Raw genomic sequence first — 20,672 nt, forward strand, 5'->3', positions numbered from 1 at the left:
GCACCTCTATGCCCAGGTGGAGGAGATGAAAAACAACCTCAGATTAATGTCTTGCAAGCTTATCCTGAGACTCATCTTGGTGCCTTTGGATTGCTTGCTGCTTAATTAATGCATGATTGGTTTCATACTGTGAAAGCTGGACATTAGGAACCTGTTCAGATCCTTTCCTATCCTTAAGCCACACCAATAAACCCGCTACTGCCCCTTGCACTCAGGGCTCCTCAGTTTCACCCTCTCCTGTTTATGTGCACCTCCTAATTAAGGCATGTTAGGTTGAATGTAACCTCATCCATGCCTTGCCCTGACTTATGCTTTTTTTTTGGGGGGGGGAGGACTGTATCTTTTTGCTGCACAAAGATGAAAACCTTGATTATTCCATGTATTGTCTAATAGCAATCTTCTCATCTGAATTAAATCCCCAGGCTATGGTGAATGTATCTTCCTGAGATTTTGTTGCTGTAAGGGCTGGGGGTTGGGGGGGGGAGAGATCTGGCTAAATGAGGCACATGCCTTCTAAAACGTAGCAGCTGCTGCATAAGGCAATACAGTCAGTAATAAATTTATTCTTAACTCATGCACCAGAGTAAGCCTACACTGTTTGGAATGTCCAAACGTATGAGCTCTTCATTCCTCTCATCTTGACTGCGTATCGCGCCAGTCTGATGTGCCAGGGAACTTGACTGCTGGCGGGTTTTACAATTGTTCCTTAATAAATGTTTTGAAGTCTGGGAAGTGACTAGTCAGCAAGTTATTCAAGAAGTGCGCACAACCAGTGTTCTGTCTCAACAAAAATAAGGATCCTACTGAGAGAGCAGACTTGCTGTATTTTTGCTTTTTGTTTCCCAATAAGCTTTTAGCCTGTGAAAGGGTTGCTGCTATTGGGGCTCCTGGCTTAAGCTCAACTCTGTGTTTACTCATAATAAATCCCACTGAGTTAAATGGGGCTTTCCCGGTGTGTGTGCTGCATTTCAACCTTGAATCACTTTCTCTGGTTCATCACCCCTTCCCCTGGTGTGAAAAACATGTATGAGCTAAAAGAGAAACTCTCAAATGGTTGATCTCAACCTGCTTTTAATTCTGATTAATTCCCGTTGGAGTAAAATTCCAAACTGGTGTGGGATTCTTCTCACTGAGTCTGGGACTACATCTTTGGCAACAAACACAGGTTTCCTAATCTCATCTTTTCCTCCTGCTGTGCAAAAGTGGAGGAGGGATGGATTTGCAGGGGAGAGAGAGAGTGGTGAGGTGTGTGAGAGTGTAGGAAAAGAGCTGTCTGCTGCACAGTCGGAGATTCACCCTCCCTAAGAATTCTTTTCTGCCAGGCAGTATTATACTTGAACAAATTCTGGAAAAGAATTCAAAGAGGACCTGGAGAAGAAAGCATGCAGGTGCAGGACGGATTAAGCACCTTTGGCCCACTTGACTCTTCTCCCTTCCAAATGCCCTCAGCTATTTTAAATGTCAACAATAAACAGGGATTTGGAAATTCTGTTTGAGCTTTTGAACTGGCAGTTCTTGTCGTTTACTGCTCTGAGGCAGTGTCTGCAAACTCGCAGTCTCACCAGTTCCTGTAGCTGCCTTCTGCCATAATGTCTGCATAGTGAAATAAAGGTTTTGGGGAGCAGTCACCAACTCTCTCAGAATCTAGCTCCTAGATTCACAGATTATGATGTGCAATTTTTTGAAACTGAGAACCAACCAAGAGTCCTTAGGAACTGTTTTCCAATATGAAGGTTCAGATTCCAAAGCTGTAAAGTGGGCCATAGTTAATGTATTTGCTCAAGCACCCCCCAATGACAAAAGAAGAAGAAAACATGTGCATGATCTCAAATAGTCTTCCCCAACCTGGTGCACGCCAGTTGTTTTGGACTACAATTCCCATCATGCTGGCCATGCTGGCTATAGCTGATGAGAATTGTAGTCCAGCAACTTCACCAAGTTGAGGAAGGCTTCCCTGGAGTCTTGTGTGCACAGCAACTTTTGCTGTATATGAACATATTTGACTAATAAATCAGTGGTTTCTAGATGTCTGACACCCAAGCTATTTCTATGTATTTATTTGTGCAGTCTTCCCTCTTAAAAGTATGAACTGTTCACCTTCTTAGGACCTCACCCTAATCAGTGTTCAGGTCATGCTTCCTCCAAGTGCAGGCAATTAGCTGCATTTTTGCACTAGGAGTGATGCTGTCACCACCTGATACAATCATGCTGCACAATTGCTAGCTCAAATCAGACAGAGACTAACTTGAAGAAGCTAAAGCCAAAGCAGTAAATCATGCAGAGATGCAGCAAGTAGCTTCCTCTGTGAGTGTATCATTCCAGGTTCTCAGAATCTTTTAAATAATTTAATTACTTCTCATGCCTATCTAGCAGTTCTCTCGCCACATCCTATTGTGCCCTAGCACAGAGTTTGGGAATTGCTGCTTTAGCATCTCTGGCAGATTGAAGTTTCGGCTTACCCATATTTCCTGGACTTCATGAATGTTCTATATTTAACCTTAGTCAATGGAAGAAAGTTTAGCACACAGCAATAGTCTTTGGGGCACGGAGTGCTCTTATCTTCTGAACAGCAAACTGCTGCTGTAGTTGCAGCAGGGTGATTAGTGAACATCACAGTTACGAACAGTATTCCTGAAGAAGGAATTGCATTGGCTGCCAGCTAACTCCCAGGCAAGGTTCAGAGCGCTGGTATTTGTGTACAAAGCCCTATACAGCTTGGGACCAGATTGTTTCACCACCTACATCCAAACTGCAGGAAAGAAGATTCCACCTAAACATTAGGAAGAACTTCCTGACAGTAAGAGCTGTTCGACAGCGGAATTTGCTGCCAAGGAGTGTGGTGGAGTCTCCTTCTTTGGAGGTCTTTAAGCAGAGGCTTGACAACCATATGTCAGGAGTGCTCTGATGGTGTTTCCTGCTTGGCAGGGGGTTGGACTCGATGGCCCTTGTGGTCTCTTCCAACTCTGATTCTATGATTCTATACATACCCAACTGATCACTGCTCTGCAGGAGAGGGCACCCTATGGATACCATGCTATCAGGAGGTCCCTTTTGCACATTGTTGGAATTGGACCTTTAGTGTGGCATCTCATACACTTTGGCACTCCTTCCCACTGCATATCAAACAGGTGCCTTTTCTATGAGTTTCTAGGCACCTGTCAAAGACCTTCTTTTAAATAAGTTCGCAGATTTTTATCCCAGTTAGTATCTTTCCTGGATCTGAACTGATTACTTGCCCAAGACATCTGGAAACTTTGGTAGAACAGAGAAAACCAGTGTGATGTGGTTATCTCCAGATGCTAACACTTGAGGAACAGCAAGGAAGGATGTACTTGAGGTGTTGTCACTCTGTAATCAAAGAGGGCATTGACTCCAGTAAGCTAGAAATCGAAAAAGGGACTGACTCCAGTACAGGGGATGTACTCTCCCCCCCTCCGCCCGCCATTGAAAAGCTCAAGGAGATCTTGAGATGAAGAATGAAATCAATGAAGCACCCACAGGAGGAAATGTTTTGGCAATAAGGTTCAATTAGCTTCAGAGTCAAAAATTGTGGTCACGGCAGTACAGTGAAGGAGCAGCAAGGCAACCATTATAACAAACCTAGCTTGGTAGCCTGGAAAAGACCCGGATGTTGGGAAAGATGGAGGGCACAAGGAGAAGGGGACGACAGAGGACGAGATGGTTGGATGGTGTTCTTAAAGCTACCAGCATGAGTTTGATCAAACTGCGGGAGGCAGTGGAAGACAGGAGTGCCTGGCGTGCTCTGGTCCAGGGGGTCACGAAGAGTTGGACACGACTAAACGACTAAACAACAACAAGCTTGGTAGCCATAGGCGAGAAAGGATTCCATGTTCATGAGGGAGCAGGATGGCAGAAGAAAGATGGAGCACTCTGTTTCTCTCTCCTGCACCCAGTACAGAAATGTGCAGAGGACTGTTGCAGGATGGATGAAGCTCCACTCTCTCCAGTTCGTTGGCAGGCTAATAATTTTGTTGTTGTTGCAGGCTAGTAACTTTTGTGGACTTGCTTTCAAAGCTGCACTATAGTTAAAAACAGCATGAAGATCAAACTTCTTTAGATGAAAACAAAAAAAAAATATCACTGCCTCACCTTCTAAAGGAAGTGCTTCTGGAAAAATTGAAATACTCACATTGAACTTTTCACTTGGAAAGAATATAATAATAATAAATTTATTTATTTATTTAAACCCCGTGAAGCAAATAAAATCACTAATGCTGTAAAAGCACAAACATTAGCTGAGCTGGTTATCTTATCAGTTATGATTGTTTGGTTTATTTGATTCTTCTGTTCGTTTGTTAAAAATAATAAAAGATACTAAATCTATTTTATTCCATTGATATGGGTTATGGATTTCTGTTTGTTTATTTGGTAGGTTTGAACCCTACTTTTTGAAGAAGAAAAAAACTTCACAAAGTAGGTTACAGTTTCAAAAATTACGGCATTACCAATATGCAAAATATAAAAATGGATGCCCTAAATTAATCTGTCAAGTATATCTAGCAAAACAACATTAAAGTCCAATAGGTGTCCATAGGGCCCTTAATATATGTTACCTGCTAAAAGCAACTGAAAATCGCTAATTTCTTGTGATACCTTCTCTAGAAAGTCTTAATTTCTGGGTACTGTACTGCTGCTGTGCATTGTTGCCCCAGTTCTTGATTCTGAAGAAACAAGAGTTTATTCCCCGAAGAGATGGAAATCTAAAGGACCAAAAATAGAGCACAGTATAATAGGAAATGGTTGCAATATGCTTGGCTGAAACCAGCATGTGCTCATTCACCCACCAGTGTTTGCTTTCTGCTTAAGAAATTATTGTGTGTATGGTTACTTGTTGCTTTAATCATTTTTGGAGTTTCTTTTTTGGGGAGATTCAGGGATTTGGAGGGTGAGGAGAGGAACTATGATGCTGCAGTAGACTGCAGTTAGAGAAATGTATAAGACATAGCAGTATGCTAGGGCAGTTGGCTTTATATTCAGATAAGAGGTAGCAATCTTACTGTTCCTTTTCATGTGTGTTAAGGGGAAAATTGTTTATGGATGTGTAGTACCCAAAGAAGAATTCAGAGTTGTGGTCTAGGTGTATTTGCTTGGTTGGTTTGATGCACTTCATCACCAAGGCTAGAGCACTTTAGAGCTTTTGAGGTGATTGCACATTTCATCTTCTCCTTGACTGAGCATCTTGTATTCAAAACGCTTTTTCGATAGGGTACAGTTGTACAGTGTTTACTTTTATTTTTACTTCTTTGCATTCTCTTAAGACTGGAAATAGTGTTTCTGGGGCTTGTGTGTGACCTTTTTCATGCACTGCTAACTCAAAGCAAGCCCAAGAACATTTCCTGAAACAACGCTTTTCTGCGCTTCTTAAAATTCCTAGTGGTTCAAGATCAAATACAACATTAGACATCATACGAAGGTGGGGAGGAAAGCACAAGTAGTCAAGAGAGAGACTGAAGCACTATTGAGTGATGAACCCAAAAGAGAACATGAGCGCACATGTGAAATATGGGGGCAGAGGCATATAGCAGTCACGGTTGTGTTCTCATGGTCATTGGGAGCAGCAGATAAGTTTGCATGGACTATTACACCAGGAAGTCTGGCATGGAAAGGAATAGATTGCCTGGGGAGGAAGAGGCATTTGTGGCTGGGTGGCCAGCCTGTAGCAAGGTTGCCTTAAGTGGCACAGGACATGTAGACCGTGACACTTCTGTAACAGGAGCAGGCGAGCACATGGTTCTGGCTGTGCAGGAATTGGACTGTCCCTTTTGCCTGCCTCTCCTCTTGCCTGTTCCCTGAGACAAACCACTCCGAAGTGGTCAAGGGATGCTGACGTTTTCATTCTAATATGAATCCGTGTGGCACTCTCTTATATTTTACGTTTCCTCTGTGGCTCATGTGCCCAAAAGGCTAGCACCTTGGTTTTGGAAGCGAATGGTAAATATTTTAAGAGACACAAGCAATGGAAGTACAAGTCATGTATGAAGCAGAGGCAGATTTAGGGGAACATGACCAGTTTGCCTACACTAGGTGCTGAGCCAAAAGGGCACTGCAGGGAGCGCTGTAGAATGGAGGGGAAGAGGCAGGGGGCACCGAATTTTTGGGTTATCCAAGGGCACTGCTGAAATTTGAGAGCCTAAAGTCCGCCACTGTGGGAAGAGGTCCATAGATAGTGCTTTCTTATTGACATAGGAGAGGCCTTCTGTGATAATTAAAAAACCTAAGTGAAGCACAAAGTGCATTTTCCCATAATGTCAAACATTTAGTATAAAAAAGCCACAGTACAGTGGTACCTCTGGTTGCGAACGGGATCTGTTCCAGAGCCCCGTTCACAACCTGAAAGGAATGCAACCCGCGTCTGCGCATGCGCGGGTCGCGATCCGCCGCTTCTGCACATGGCATGCGTGTGACGTCGTTTTGCGTGTCTGCACATGCGCGAGTGGCGAAACCTGGAAGTAACCCTTTCCAGTGCTTCCGTGTCGCTGCAGGGCGCAACCTGAAAAAAGTATCATGAAGCAAACGTAAGAAGGTATGACTGTACAGAAAAAGGGAGCCAGAGGTTGGTTAGAATGTTTCAGACTAGGGTCTGAGAGACCAGAGTTCAAATCCCCACTACGCCAAGAGTGACCTTGGGCCAGTCATTGCCTCTCAGCCTAACCTACCTTATAGGGCTGTTGTGAGGAAGAATTAGGAGGGGGAGAACCATATATGCCACCTTGAACTTCTTGGAGGAAAGGAGGATATGAAAGGCATAAATAAAATGCATTCTAGTGGACTGTGGTTTTGCCCATGACACTCTTATTTGGCTTTTTTTACTTTGCTTCCTCTTTCTGATTATGAGGGAATATGCAGCACAAGGTGTCTAAATGTTTGGCTGAAGGTTTCGTGTACTATGATTCTGACTATGAAAACTATCCTTGCATACCAACCAGTGAATGTTATTAAAAAGAAACAAGAAAGAAAATGTTGTTGTATGTGAACACACATTGATTGTCCATATTATTTTGGGAAGTTTAAAATTGAGGTTTTCCATTAGAGTGAGTGATTTAATAGTGAAGAACGGTGGTGCAATGGGCAACTCTTGAATTTTGTGAAAAGAACCATATAATTCAAGGGGAAATACTACATTAATTAAAATCAGCATGTTGATCTGATTAATGTAAAAGACTCTTTTTGTAAAGCAGCTTTGCAAGGGTTTTAAATTAATATACTAGCTTCCTGGGGAAGTATATCATTATAAAATTAATGTAATTGAACAGCAGTTCTAATTAGTAGATATTAAGCTCACAATCATTTTTGGGAATCAAGTAAATATCCACCAATAAGTGCAGAAAAAATGCCAAGCTTTCAGTGTAATTCTGTTAAGCTCTGATTTGTTATCTATAAACTTTAAGCGTTTTTAAGATGAAAAGCCCTATTGGCCCTAAGTATTCATAAAAATTAAGTTTTCATGTAGGTTATCTCTGCTTACCCAGCTATTCACAACGTTGGCTGTTATTAATCATTCTTCCTTCTAACAGAGCTGTTTAAATGTCCAGTGGTAGACATGTGCTAATGTTAATTATTGCCATTAAAGTATACATCTCAGTCAAGGAGGTCTGAATTTCATTTGGGGGTAAATTATATTTTTTAATTACCAACCTTTATTTATTTACTTTGAGGGGGGCGGGAATTGGATGACTATTATTGTATCTGTTCTTGGCCCTCAGAATGGGTGGAGAGTCAGCTCCAGGACTCTCCTTGGAAAATCCTGGTCATGGTTTGTTTCACAAACTGAGGTAATTATGAGTTCTCCCACATAGTGAAGGTGAAACAAAACCATGGATTGTGTCCTCAAAGATGGTTTGGTTTTCCAGCTGCTCTTGCCTCGTGTCTTTGTAGACTGGCAAGCATCTGAGGTGACACGGTGTCCAAGCAAGCCATGATTGAAGAAGGGTATTGGGTTCACAAATAACACCAGGCCATTCTTGCAACAAAGGAAAGTCAACACTGAACCATGGTTTCAGAACACAGTTTGTCATTATACAATTAAAAGTTAAGCTGCTGAGCAGGGTACACACTTACCACCAAGCCATAGTTTAATAAATCATAGTTGAGTTAACCTTGGCTTAGTGTTATGAGCAAACCAGGCCATTGCTTAGATGAGCTTCTATCTACTCCTTCAAGTGATTTTTTTTTTTGGAGGTTCAACTTGTACAGCCTCCCTGATGCCTATAGTAAAGCTATGGGGACCATGTATGCAATAAATTCATTATCTGTCAACTATTTGCACAGCACATTTCATTGAGAATTCTAGGGCAGTTTGCAACCATTTCCATAAAAACAATGCAGTAAATCTAGAAAAAATACGAATCCACAGTAGAAAATACCGCATCACTTCAGGCAACTTCACATTTTGGAGGTATGTGATTGGAAGGCAAGCAGGAGTGATACACACTCCCTCTTTTTGCTTTTTCTTGGTTAATGTTTGAAATCAAGAGTCTCATGTCTTGCCAGTTGTGCATGTGTACATTTTCAGATTCAGGAATATTGCTCAGCTACTCTCTCTCCAAGGGAAATGCACAGTATCCCTCTTTAGATGTTGCACAAGAAACTAGAATTCTTTTCCTCACCCTACTCCTCAACCCACCCACCCCCACCTTTTAATGAACAAATTTGCTCTTCATTACTCATGGAAACGATTGCTTGGAGCTTGAGAATAATTTACCTCCAAAGCAGACTGATGAAATTTGCTTGGGAAAGTATTGAAACCTGCAGTGAACATGATATTTGAATGAAAGTATATTTGATGTCATTTATACTGTTCTTATATATGACACATTCCTCTTTGTTTTACTTTAGGTGAAAAATGACTATATGGTAGAAATAGCAGACCAGGTGGACCAGGAAATTGCCTTGAAGCTAGGTTGCCTTGAAATCCGGTAAGGCAATATTTTTTACATATTTATTCAAACTTTTATAAGCTGGGCAATTTCCCTTATTCTTGATACTCTGATTGATATGAAAATTGGGTTTTTTAAAAAAAGGTTTCCTTAAAAGTCTTTTTAGAACTTACAGTGTTTGGTATAATACAATTGCAATGCTTTTAAATTTATAGATTTCCCCTTCCCCAAACTCCCAGTTAGTGGCGTTTTTATGTCACTTCTGCTCAGTTCACACAAACGTAACTCAAATGGTTAGAAATTAGCCACAGTATTGAAAGTAAGGCGATACAAATACATTTACTGTGGGAGAATGTTTCATCAACCCACATTTTCAAATCGTGAAGAGTTGAATTAGGAACATTGCCGTTGCCCCTTCCTTAACTTATTGTCCAATACTTGTAAAGTGTAAAAAAATTCTATAGAGAGAAAGAGAGAAATAGAGAAACAGAGAGAAGTGAATCCAAACATAGTTTTACTCTTGTAACTAGGAATATTTGGAGTTCGTCAGGGGAAAAAAAGACTTACTGTCATCTGTCTTAATGTGTCTGATCTGAAACTGATTTTTTTGCCTTTCTGTTGCCTTTCTGCTACCCGCCTGAGCCTGAAGCTCACTCGAGGGGATATTGTGTGCCCTAGATCTGAGCAATGGGCTTTGGAGACTGTCAGGCATCCAAGTTGCTTTGGTGGCCTTTTTAAAAAGCAGAATACTGGCAAAGATGTTGTGGTCCCTTTTCATGAGTTCTCTCTAAATAAATTATCCAGGTGCCATGCCAGAGCTACAAATCTTCTTTCTTTCACAAATACACATTCTCACTCTTGCGAGCACAAAGTCATGCTCTTGTGTTTTATAATCGGTTGCTGGAAATCACAAGTGGGAAGAGCAGTGTTGTACTCATTTCCTGCTTACAGGTTTCCCATAAGCATCTGGTTGGCTACTGTGAGAGCAAGGGTGGTTTCTTATACAGTGGTACCTCGGGTTAAGTACTTAATTCGTTCTGGAGGTCCGTTCTTAACCTGAAACTGTTATTAGCCTGAAGCACCACTTTAGCTAATGGGGCCTCCTGCTGCCGCTGCGCCACTGGAGCACGATTTCTGTTCTCATCCTGAAGCAAAGTTCTTAACCCGAGGTACTATTTCTGGATTAGTGGAGTCTGTAACCTGAAGCATATGTAACCCGAGGTACCACTGTATTCTTAAAGCAGCAAGCACTTATTTAATTGAGATTATAGTGCGAGTTATGGAGCCCCTCCTGTTCAGTATGCCCCACATAGATTATGTGACCCTTCCTTTCCACAGGGATCAGCCACAGCTCAGGGAGCCTTTATCTGGAGTCTCATTTTCTCCATGGCCCACTCTATAAACATAAATCTTTATATATAGCTCTGACTCTGCACCAAGGGGTCAGAATATTATTCAGATTTGTCTCCACCTCCAGTGGGGTTGTCTTTAGAATCAGACTAGGTCGCTGGCTATCCCCACAGTGGAAATACAGCAGGGATGCGTGGAATGGGGCTGGCTTTCCTACCATCCAGGGAATTTCCTTTGCAGTGGAGACACCACCACCCTCTTCTGCCAACAGCACGCCTTCTAAGAGTCTGGTGCTACCTGCCTTCTGAGCTTCATAGCTGGACATTTGGTTTGGTTAGACATCTACAGAGCCAAGCTATATTTCTGTCTCCAGATACGTGAATGCATATTACAGAATTGCGGAAATGTAGAGAAGGGCTGCAGCCCAGTGGGACAGTTCATACTTTGCCAGGGCCGTCTTAAGCATATCCAGCGCCGAGGTGCAAAGCTCCCTCTGGTGGCTGCGACCCCCCCCCCCCCCGCTAGAAGAGGCGGGCAGCGGCTGGAGGGCGGCTCCTCCGCGGAGGCTGGAAGCGGTGCCTCCCGGCTCAGCTGGCCCCTCCGTGCCGTGGTGGCCACGGCAGACAGAGGCTCTGGGCATGGCACTGCTTCGGCACAAGGGTGAGGGCAGCAAGCTGATGCCAAGAGGCTCTGCGTCCAGCCTCCACCTCTTCCCTGGCGCCCTCCAGAACATGGCGCCCCGGCACCACTAGCCTCTGTAGGTAAGACGCCCCTGTACTTTGCATACAAAAGGTCCAGGTTTAATCCCTGCCACCCTCAGAAAGGGCTGGGAAGCCTGTGGCTGTAGAGCTGCTCTGTACGCATTTCCCCCCACCACTGTCACACTCAGCTTGTGTTTCCTCTTCAGCTGGATGCTGTGAAACTGAGCCCAATATCACACCAGGAAGGCTCTAGAACACGCGTGAAGGCTGGAGCCATGAAGGGCTCAGCCTAAGCCCAGCCCAATCCAGTCCTGCTGGGATACCAACCCTAAACAGCATTTTGTAGTCTCCTCCTATTTTACAAAGCACAATAATTTTTAGCATGTTAATAAACTCTTCCGGATTACAAAGAGGGAGAGCCAAGAGAGATTTCGGAACAATAGCTGATGAAAATTCCCCAAGTGTAAAACTGTTGTTCAAGGTCTTTTTGTTGAGACAGTTGCTTTAGTTCTGCTATTGTCTTGCACAGCAAGACTCAGAAAAAGTAACAATCAATAAGAAATTAGTGGTAAATCAAGCGACAGAGTAATAGGGAGAGAAAAGCAAATGTTGAGCAGTAATTTTGAATTACACCATTATTGCAAATGCTCTTGCTGGCCAAGAATAATGATAGCTGGTACACGGCAGCTCAGCGCTGTCAAAATTGCAAGTTTAAAGAAATGTTTGGGTGGAAAGGTGGCTGAGGATTTAAATTTCCATCACAAGCATATAATATGGTTTGAGACAAGGAACTTGATCTTTTTGAATCACAAGCCCTTGTGATTGCAGATGTATAACAAAACAAACTAAAAAGTGAAAAGCCCAACAAAAAATTGAGTAAGGTTTCCAGTGGCCAGAGGCTGGACATTCAGCACTTTGAAGAGCCGTATATATTGAAGTGCTGGCTTGAGTTAATTTGAAAGGATTCGGAAACTCCAATATGCCTCTCCCATAACACAGGGATTCAGCTGCAGGAGGATGGTGCTATGTTTTTCCACTATACATGCAGCTTAGATTAATGTACAACGCAAGTAGAATGGTTAAAATTCTTAGAAAAAATTAAATAGAGTAAGTGTATTGTCTTAAAAAAGGGCCAGCGGGTGGCGCTGTGGGTAAAAGCCTCAGTGCCTAGGGCTTGCCGATCGAAAGGTCGGCGGTTCGAATCCCCGCGGCGGGGTGCGCTCCCGTTGCTCGGTCCCAGCGCCTGCCAACCTAGCAGTTGCAAGTAGATAAATAGGGACCGCTTACTAGCGGGAAGGTAAACGGCGTTTCCGTGTGCGGCTCTGGCTCACCAGAGCAGCGATGTCACGCTGGCCACGTGACCCGGAAGTGTCTCTGGACAGCGCTGGCCCCTGGCCTCTTAAGTGAGATGGGCGCACAACCCTAGAGTCTGTCAAGACTGGCCCGTACGGGCAGGGGTACCTTTACCTTTTATTGTCTTAAAAATAACTATCTCATATGTAAATCTATTCGAGTCACTTCATGGAAAGCATATTCTGTTGTTTGATGTTATAGCAATAAAAGGTGGGTCACAAACAGAGGGCACCTGTAGCAGTGCTTTGGGTTTGTCCTGGGATTAATGATGGGCACAGTTGTGATATCACACCTTGAAAATGCTCCTCAGGTGATTGGCGTATGGTAAGTGTGTATGCTGTGACTCTCTTAATCTGCGAGAGGATTTAGTAGCATTATTATGACAAATTCAGCTCTTGCATGTTCATCGTTTAAACAGCAGTAGGTTTCTATTAGTCAAGTTGCTGAGATACTTTTATACGCACTGATGGCTTATCTTGTGCTTGCCCAGACAAGTATTTACTCAAGGTGTTTTTGTTTTGTGTCTGTGTTGATTTCAGGAGATCATACTGGGAGATGAGAGGCAACGCGTTAGATAAGAAGTCAAACTATGAAGTATTAGAGTAAGTATATCATTTCAGTTCCAGGCCTGAGTTGTCTCTTGCTTAGGAAAAAGAGGATAAGTTCCATTAGAAGCTGCATTACTGCCACTCTTCACAGGGAGGACATGATACGAAGTCTGCTATTATTGCTTTAATTAAGATAAAATGGGAAATCGTAAAACCTAATAAATTTCAGACCTCTGAACCTATTGAGGAGGCAAGAGCTCATCAGCTTCTGTCTGACCAAGACAAATTGGATTCTTCATAGTTTAAACCTGCTGATATGCAGTATCATAGTGGTTTCAATCATCTGCATTCTGTTAATGCATCTGGGATCAGCCGGTCTAGTCCTACAGATTTAGCAGTGCTTTGTATAAAATGGATTTTCTGTTTGTGATTAGATTAATCAGTCACGGGACTAAATTACTTAGAGTCTTTAATTACTTAGCAGATTCTGGAATTATATAATCGGTGGCTTTGTTTTCCCTTTCTTTCCTTTCCCCTGTACTAAGTTACAATGAAGTTAGCAAAATCACAAACTGCCCAGCATGTGCTCCAGACTTGAGTTACTCATCATTAAAATCTGGAATATTGACCTAGGCAAACTGTGAAAATGTGGCTTCTAGCCAAATTTCAACAGAGAGCTTGAGGAGCTTTGCATCCAATTCCAAAAAGACAATTGGCATTGCTACAGCCCATTAAAGGGCAGTTTTGTTTTAGTGAACTTAGTGGCTAAGTGCATTAGCAGGTTTTCTAGGAAGTGAAAAGACTTCCCTGCTAAAGCCCCAATAGAAAGCAGAAAGGCAGGAGAGGGTATAAGTGTAAAACAGATGGGCAACATTCAGCTTCGGTTCTATTTGAGGGTTTGGAGGAAAGCAAAAGGCAATGACAATTGCAACGTTAGAAGTGATATATAAATGGAAGAACCACCAACCTTTCAAAATCTGTAGAGTTAGGTATGCCTTCAGTGTCCACTGTTATGTCCTACCAATATATAAACTAATTATTCCTTAACAAGCTCATTTTGAAATTGATACCTAATTTAAGAGGGTGGCTGGAGGGGGGGGAATTGCTGTTTTTTTTGGGGGGGTAATATTGTAAACCACCCTGTGATCCTTGGATGAAGGACAGTATAGAAACTTAGTAAAAATAACAGCAACAACTGACCTGTCAGCTTGACATCGATATCAGGAAAGGTCCTAGAGTAGATAATTAAACAGTACATCTCTGAACACTTGGAAAAGGATGCTGTGATTTCTAATACCCAGCATGGGTTTCTGAAAAACAAGTAATGCCAGACGAATCTAATTTCTTTTTTTGATGTTGGATCAGGGAAATGCGTTGGACACAGTGTATCTTGATTTCAGTAAGACTTTTGACAAAGTCCCCCATAATATTCTTGCAGAGAAGCTGGGAAAATGTGGACTGGACTAGGTAACTGTTAGGTGGATTTGTAGCTGGTTGACTGACCAAACACAAAAAGTGCTCACTAACAGTTCCTCGTCATCCTGGAAAAAGTGACAAGTGGGGTGCTGCAGGGTTCTGTCCTGTGGTCATTGTTGTTCAACATCTTTATAAACACCTTGGATGAAGGAATTGAGGGGATGGTCATCAAATTTGCAGATGACATCAAACTTGGAGAGGTAGCTAATGCTGTAGAAGCAGAATCGGGATTCAAGATGACCTTAACAGATTGGAGAACTAGAGTAGATCAGGCCAGTGGCCCATCTAGTCCAGCATCCTGTTCTCACAGGCCAACCAAAAACAAATAATATTTATTTGTTGTTAAATATTTATTTGTTATGTTTTATCAGTGAGCTCCTGCAGTAAGCCAAGCTTCTATCATAGCCAGCCAGATATCTCTACAAGCAGAGCTTGAAGGCTGTTAAGGATGATGCAAAACTGTTATAAAACTGTAAAATATTGTTCATACCAATACACAGAAACCATGTACGGTAATAACATTAAGGTGGCAGTAATGTGAGATATTTTCTTTGTAAATATTTCCAAGATGTGCAGTGCAGTCCCTCTTGGAGTGCTCTTGCATGTCATGTAGACTGTCGGATTTATCTAATCCTACATAGGAAGATAAACTGCATGCAGTTTGCATCTGAGAAGAAATACATCAAAGGACTTAATATTTATGAATGTTTTATCACGTTCTTCCCCAGTTTAGCATCCCTGCAGACACTTGTGCTTGTAGCTGCAAAGGAGAATGTTCTGCTGCCGTTAATCTTATATGTTTTGGGGAAAGATTTTTAGCAGGGTCTTTTTTCTTTTCTTTTTTAAAGAGGCCTACAGTCAAATGCAAATGATTCCACTAAATGGTAGCTGGCTTTGTGCATCTGACATCTCTAAATACAACCTCTATAGAAAGGAGTCCGCATCCAGTTGTGCATTAGGTAGTGATCCCTGAAACATCTCAAGTTTGGGGCCGCTATTCAAAATAAGATTAGGCAAAAGGAGGCGCCGTTTCCCAAGTGTCAAAGGGAGAGGGGGAGATATATGTGTGTGTGCATGAACATATACACGTATATATGAATGATAACGGGGAACCTTCCCTCAGTTTGTATATATGTACATCCAGTACAATTGCCACTTAAATGATTGCTGATGAACTTGCACATTATTTTTCACATTTAGAGATTAGCAGATTGGGCTAGTGTCACAAAGCTTCAAATATAGTCAACAAGTAACAAAAGTTTGTTTTGCCTGTTAGCACTACAAGTTGCTTCTGCTTGGTGTATTTGTCGTATAGATACAGTAAATAAGGAAATTGTTAAATGTTTTGGAACTGCAAGAGGGGGTTTGTTTTGTTTTTTAGTAGTCTGATTCCCAGCTAGAAGTTTATAAAAGAACTATTTAAAATGATATATAAACAATGTTGAAAAGGGTTTTTTTATTGTTGACAGTTTTTTATGAATTCTTCCTTGATTTGTTTATTAGCACACATTGTGTGTGTGTATACACACACACACACACACACACACACACACAACCCCTGCATATTTCCTCTTGATTTTAGTGTTGATTTACATGAACAAGGCACACAAATCCCAAAATCTGTATTAGGGTAATGTATTTGTTTGATCAATCACAAAATCCTGTCCAAGTACAACACTTCTCATAAACATGACTAACTATTGCTTTGATTATTTCAGGAAAGATGTGGGCTTAAAAAGATTTTTTCCGAAGAGTTTGTTGGATTCAGTAAAGGTAATTGTATGTTCTATTCAGATGCTGGAAGTAGTTGGGTGGTGTGTGTTGATCATTCCATCTCCTGCCCCTCAAAGTGTACATTTATATATTTATTTAGTACTGCCCATTTCATGGCGTTTCAAAACACATGAGAGGACAAGTAACCCCTGCTCAGGGGCTTACAATCGTGAAAATGGCCCAAGGGAATGTGGTGCTTTACTTAGTAAAAGCAAAAAAAGACATAGGCATATTGAACAAATTCCTGACTTGTTTTGCTGTCAGTTTCATCTCTCAGGAAGTGGAGGGGGGAATAAAGGGATCTGCTATTCTTTATCTATCTAATTCTTACCAACTGAGACCAGCTGGCAAGTACACATGGCAAGAACCTTGGGGTGAAAATGACTGTGTTACCTTGGAATTTTTGATAACAATGTATGTGTAAACTGGACATAGCTGGACAGGTAACCTGGATTTTTGGAAAGCAGACTTGAGGAATTTCTAGCAATGGCTAGAAATTCTGAAGGAGAAAAGAACTCAAGAGGGATGGGATATTGGGAACTGTGGAATACTGAAGGCACAATGGCAAACTATTCCAGTTAGGAGGAAAAACGAAAGACATCTAAATGAGTTTGTGTGACTGCACAGAGAGCTAATGCTGATGAGCCGAGATTTAGGAAAGGATATGTACAGGAGGCAGAAGGATGAGTACAATGAGTAGCTTACATCTGTAAGGATATAAGGTATCAGGAAGGCTAAATCCAGAAAGATCTGAGACGAGAAAGGGCTTCTTTGGTTATGCTTAGATAAAGTAGAAGGACAAAGAAGCGGGTAGGTCTTCTGTTTAAGGAATTATTAACCAAGAATGAAGAGAAGGTAGAATTACTCATTTTCTATTTCACCTCTGTCTTCTCCAACGAGATGAATTGTGTTCAACCTCAGGATAGGTAAGGAAGCTGTTAGAGAGCACCTAGCTACGTTGAAGGAGTTCAAGTTTCCAGGGCCAGATGAATTGCCTCCAAGGGTGTTGGAGTAGCTTGCAGATGTTTCAGAACCAATGACTATTAATTGAGAATTCTTGGAGATCACATGAGTTGCCAGAAGACTGGAGATGGGCGGAAAAAATCAGGTCTGGGAAACTCGAAGTTAATTAGCCTGATGTCAATACCGAGCAAAATTCTATAATAGATTATTAAGTGCTCAATTTGTGAGCCTCAAGGAAAAGAGTGTGTGGATTACTAGGAGCCTGAATGGATTTATTTAATTTGTTCCTCCCAGTTCTGTACAATTTCCGAATGTCATAGGCTTCTGGGCAATGACTACTTGAGGGTAGAGTAAATATTCTGAATGTGAATGTATGAGACTGAGAGGAAGCCTCCTGCAGTTTCTTCTTCACTTAATATTGGTTTAGAAAATAAGATCAAACCCCAGACAATGACAGTTGGTCCAAGTGCATCATAATACTCAGATTGCCTTTTAACATTATGGAGTAATTAAATTTATTTCAACCTTTCTTCTGCAACAGCACCTGTTAAAGAGAGTTACATTGTGTTTTTTTATCAGATGTAAGGTGGTAAACAGCTGTACATTATTCATGCTTGACAAAGCTTCTTTCTGCTTCAGAATTGTGAATGCCCCCCTCCACGTTTATTGGGCAGATGTTTCCAACCTTGTGGTGATGGATGCAGATTAATATTCATTCTTGCCGACAGGACCTGACAATGATATCTCTTTCATTACCTAGGCCAAAAACCTACGGAAAATGATCCAGCAAACGTTTCGACAGTATGCCAACCTCAATAGAGAAGAAAGTATTTTGAAATTCTTCGAGATCCTCTCACCAGTATACAGATTTGACAAGGAATGCTTCAAGTGTGCTCTGGGTGTAAGTATGCTACATCCAAGTTCTAGGGCATATTACAAAATAATCAGGGTTATTTGTAGGCAGGTCATGGTTTATTAAACTATGGCCAGCAGCTTAACTATGATTTATTGACTATGGTTAAAGGTTGCTTGTTGACCAAGGCATGTTGTTGTTGCATGAACATTAGGGTTAACCATGGTTTAGTGTTATGGGTGAACCTGGATGTTCTCCTTATGGAACTGTCACTACTCAAAAGGTACAGAACCGTAACGGAAGAGTGTCAGAAAAAATCAAATCAATTTTAAGGCTTGGCTGCTTTTTCTTGCTGGTGCTTTTCTCTATTCTCTTTTCTCTGTTGTAATATGCCAAGGTTTAAGGGATTATCTACCATATACAGTGGTACCCCGCTAGACGAATGCCCCCTAAACGAAAAATGCGCAAGACGAAAGGGCTTTCCGATTTTTTTCCCGCTTCGCAAGACGAATTTTTCTATGGGGCTGTCTCGCAAGACGAAAAATTTTTCGGGTTCTTGCGATTTTTTTGCCTTTTCTGAAAGCCGCTAAGCCGCTTATCTGCAAATTGCCGCTTATCCGCTAAGCCTTTAATAGCGGTGCTCCGCAAGACGAAAAACCCTGCAAGACGAAGACACTCACAGAACGAATTAATTTCGTCTTGCGGGGCACCACTGTACGTTAATTGTGGTTCACTGTTATGTTCAATCCAGGACAGAGGTGTTCAATCCAGGACAGAGGGGACAATGGTGTTTTTTTAGGGGGCGGGGAAGGGAGAACAAGAGTTTGGTAAATGTGTTTGTTATATCCAGCTAATCACCAACCATAGAATACAGTTACACACATTTTTAAAAATCATTTTTGAATTTGAGGATTGAAGACTGCACCCAGTTTCTGTGAGTCACATTGCCGCTGTGTCTAAAATTGAACTCTCCCCTGCTGGCTTTTTTAAAAAATAAGTTATTTTACATAATGCCAAGAAACAATGATAAACCTGTAAAGATGGAAGTTGTGTAGTAAATTTGATGGTATTTACCCAATTTCTTTTGTCAATGTTCTTTCCAAATCACCACCACCTCTGTTAATATAAAAGTCAAGCTGGATAATTTCGGTCGAGCTGGCCATTGGTCCAGAAGAAGGAATCAGCTACCTTACAGACAAGGGTTCCAATGTAAGTCTGTTTATCCACCAACTTTATTAACATGCCTTGGAGTAGGAGGTGTAAATGAATGTTTAGGTGGAGGTTAATCTCAAGTTAGATTTTCAAGCAAAACTCTGCTGCTCCCATCTGTTTCACCCCCTAAAAACAAACAAACCACAGTCGGTCTGCCTTCTGTGCTCAGACCTTATTGGACTGTTTATAGGGATTCTCCCTAAATATGTTGTACTTCTGCAAATCTTGGGCTTCTCCTTGGGTATCTTTTTTTGTACTTGATGAGTTAGCTGCGTAAGCATCCTCCCCTGAACACTGGAAATAGAATATGATATTGCCACTCTTCATACCATAACTTCTGCATTTTTGGTAGGCTTAAATTGACTCCTAGGGTTTTTCTTTCCATTATATTGTGTTCCCCACCACCACCACCAACCCCAAACAGGCTTCTTAGATTTCAGGAAACTTGACATACAGAAAGCAAAGCAAACAAATGCTGTGTTGATTACGCTTCCCTCCACCCTCCTCTCCTCATAGGAGATCTCAAGTCAGTTTCCATTTGGGCTCTCTGCCGATAGTTCATATTGCTCCATAGTGCTCTAGGCCAAGAGTTGCCATCTCTTTGCTCTCTTCCCTTTCCCTGGGCAGAGCTTGTGACATTGCTCTGAGGCTCTATTAAAAATGAAAGGAAGCTGGCAGAATATGGTAAACTTCAGGAGGATAGTGGTAAGTGTTTAAGGATGGTCGGGTGATCTATAATACTTGCTGTTACTGATGCTTTCACTTTACCCCATACTTTTCTATAGCTTACTCACCTGGCAGACTTCCATCAAGTTCAGACCATTCAGTATTCAACTAGTGAAGATAAGGACAGGAAAGGAGTGCTACAAATGAAAATTGCTGGAGCACCAGAGGTAGGCGGATTACTGTTGAGTTTTCTGTTGCATGGTCAGGCAATGAGACCTAATTCCTCATTGTACTTTATCAATACTTCATGAACAGAGGTGGGTGTCTCTCCCAGGACAAGGTAAAAAATTGGATCATTGCCTCAGACTTCTTCGTCCCGAGACTGCAGCCCTCTGCATTAATAATGCTAAGAATGATGTATAGTAGAGTCCTAGCTGCAGTGAGGTACCTGCTATAGTGCTATTCTTTCAGGCTTCTTGGATCCAGAGTGGCTGAGATTATGTCTGCCTTGCCAGTTGTACTGGACCACATGCCCATGCTACAGTTCTGCTGTTCCTTTGCAGTGGGTGCTCCTTATTATATGTGTTTGACAGAAACTGCTACCCTTTGGAGTGTGTGAGCACTACGTATTTGTGGTTAGACAGGTCAATGTGGGAAACCATGTATGGAGTTTTGAACCTGAGAATGACTCTTCCCTGACCTAGCTGTTACGTTGGACGTAATCAGGAAAACAGTGGAGAAGAGCGAGAACACAGAAATGAACAGTTAAGTCATATAAAACATGGGTGCATTTCTCTGCTTTGGGAGATGTTGTTACTACCCAAGAAACCTGCACAATGCACACAGTGCTATCCAGAAAAAAGGTGTGACTAGCGGAAGC

The 20,672-nt window shown here is 41.8% G+C and overlaps 1 protein-coding gene across 11 annotated transcripts in view; it reads left to right on the plus strand.

Annotated features, from left to right (window-relative positions):
* Positions 1–20,672, plus strand: part of PTK2 (protein tyrosine kinase 2) — a 191,791-nt gene that overhangs the window by 103,458 nt on the left and 67,661 nt on the right. For all 11 annotated transcript variants that reach the window (XM_053395199.1, XM_053395200.1, XM_053395193.1 and 8 more), the window contains 6 exons: positions 8,857–8,936; positions 12,841–12,903; positions 16,044–16,098; positions 17,822–17,962; positions 19,046–19,123; positions 19,912–20,019. In XM_053395199.1, the coding sequence (XP_053251174.1) occupies positions 8,857–8,936; positions 12,841–12,903; positions 16,044–16,098; positions 17,822–17,962; positions 19,046–19,123; positions 19,912–20,019 (525 nt within the window). The remainder of the gene's footprint in view (positions 1–8,856; positions 8,937–12,840; positions 12,904–16,043; positions 16,099–17,821; positions 17,963–19,045; positions 19,124–19,911; positions 20,020–20,672) is intronic.

Source organism: Podarcis raffonei, chromosome 7, assembly GCF_027172205.1.
Source record: "Podarcis raffonei isolate rPodRaf1 chromosome 7, rPodRaf1.pri, whole genome shotgun sequence".
Lineage (NCBI taxonomy): Eukaryota > Metazoa > Chordata > Lepidosauria > Squamata > Lacertidae > Podarcis > Podarcis raffonei.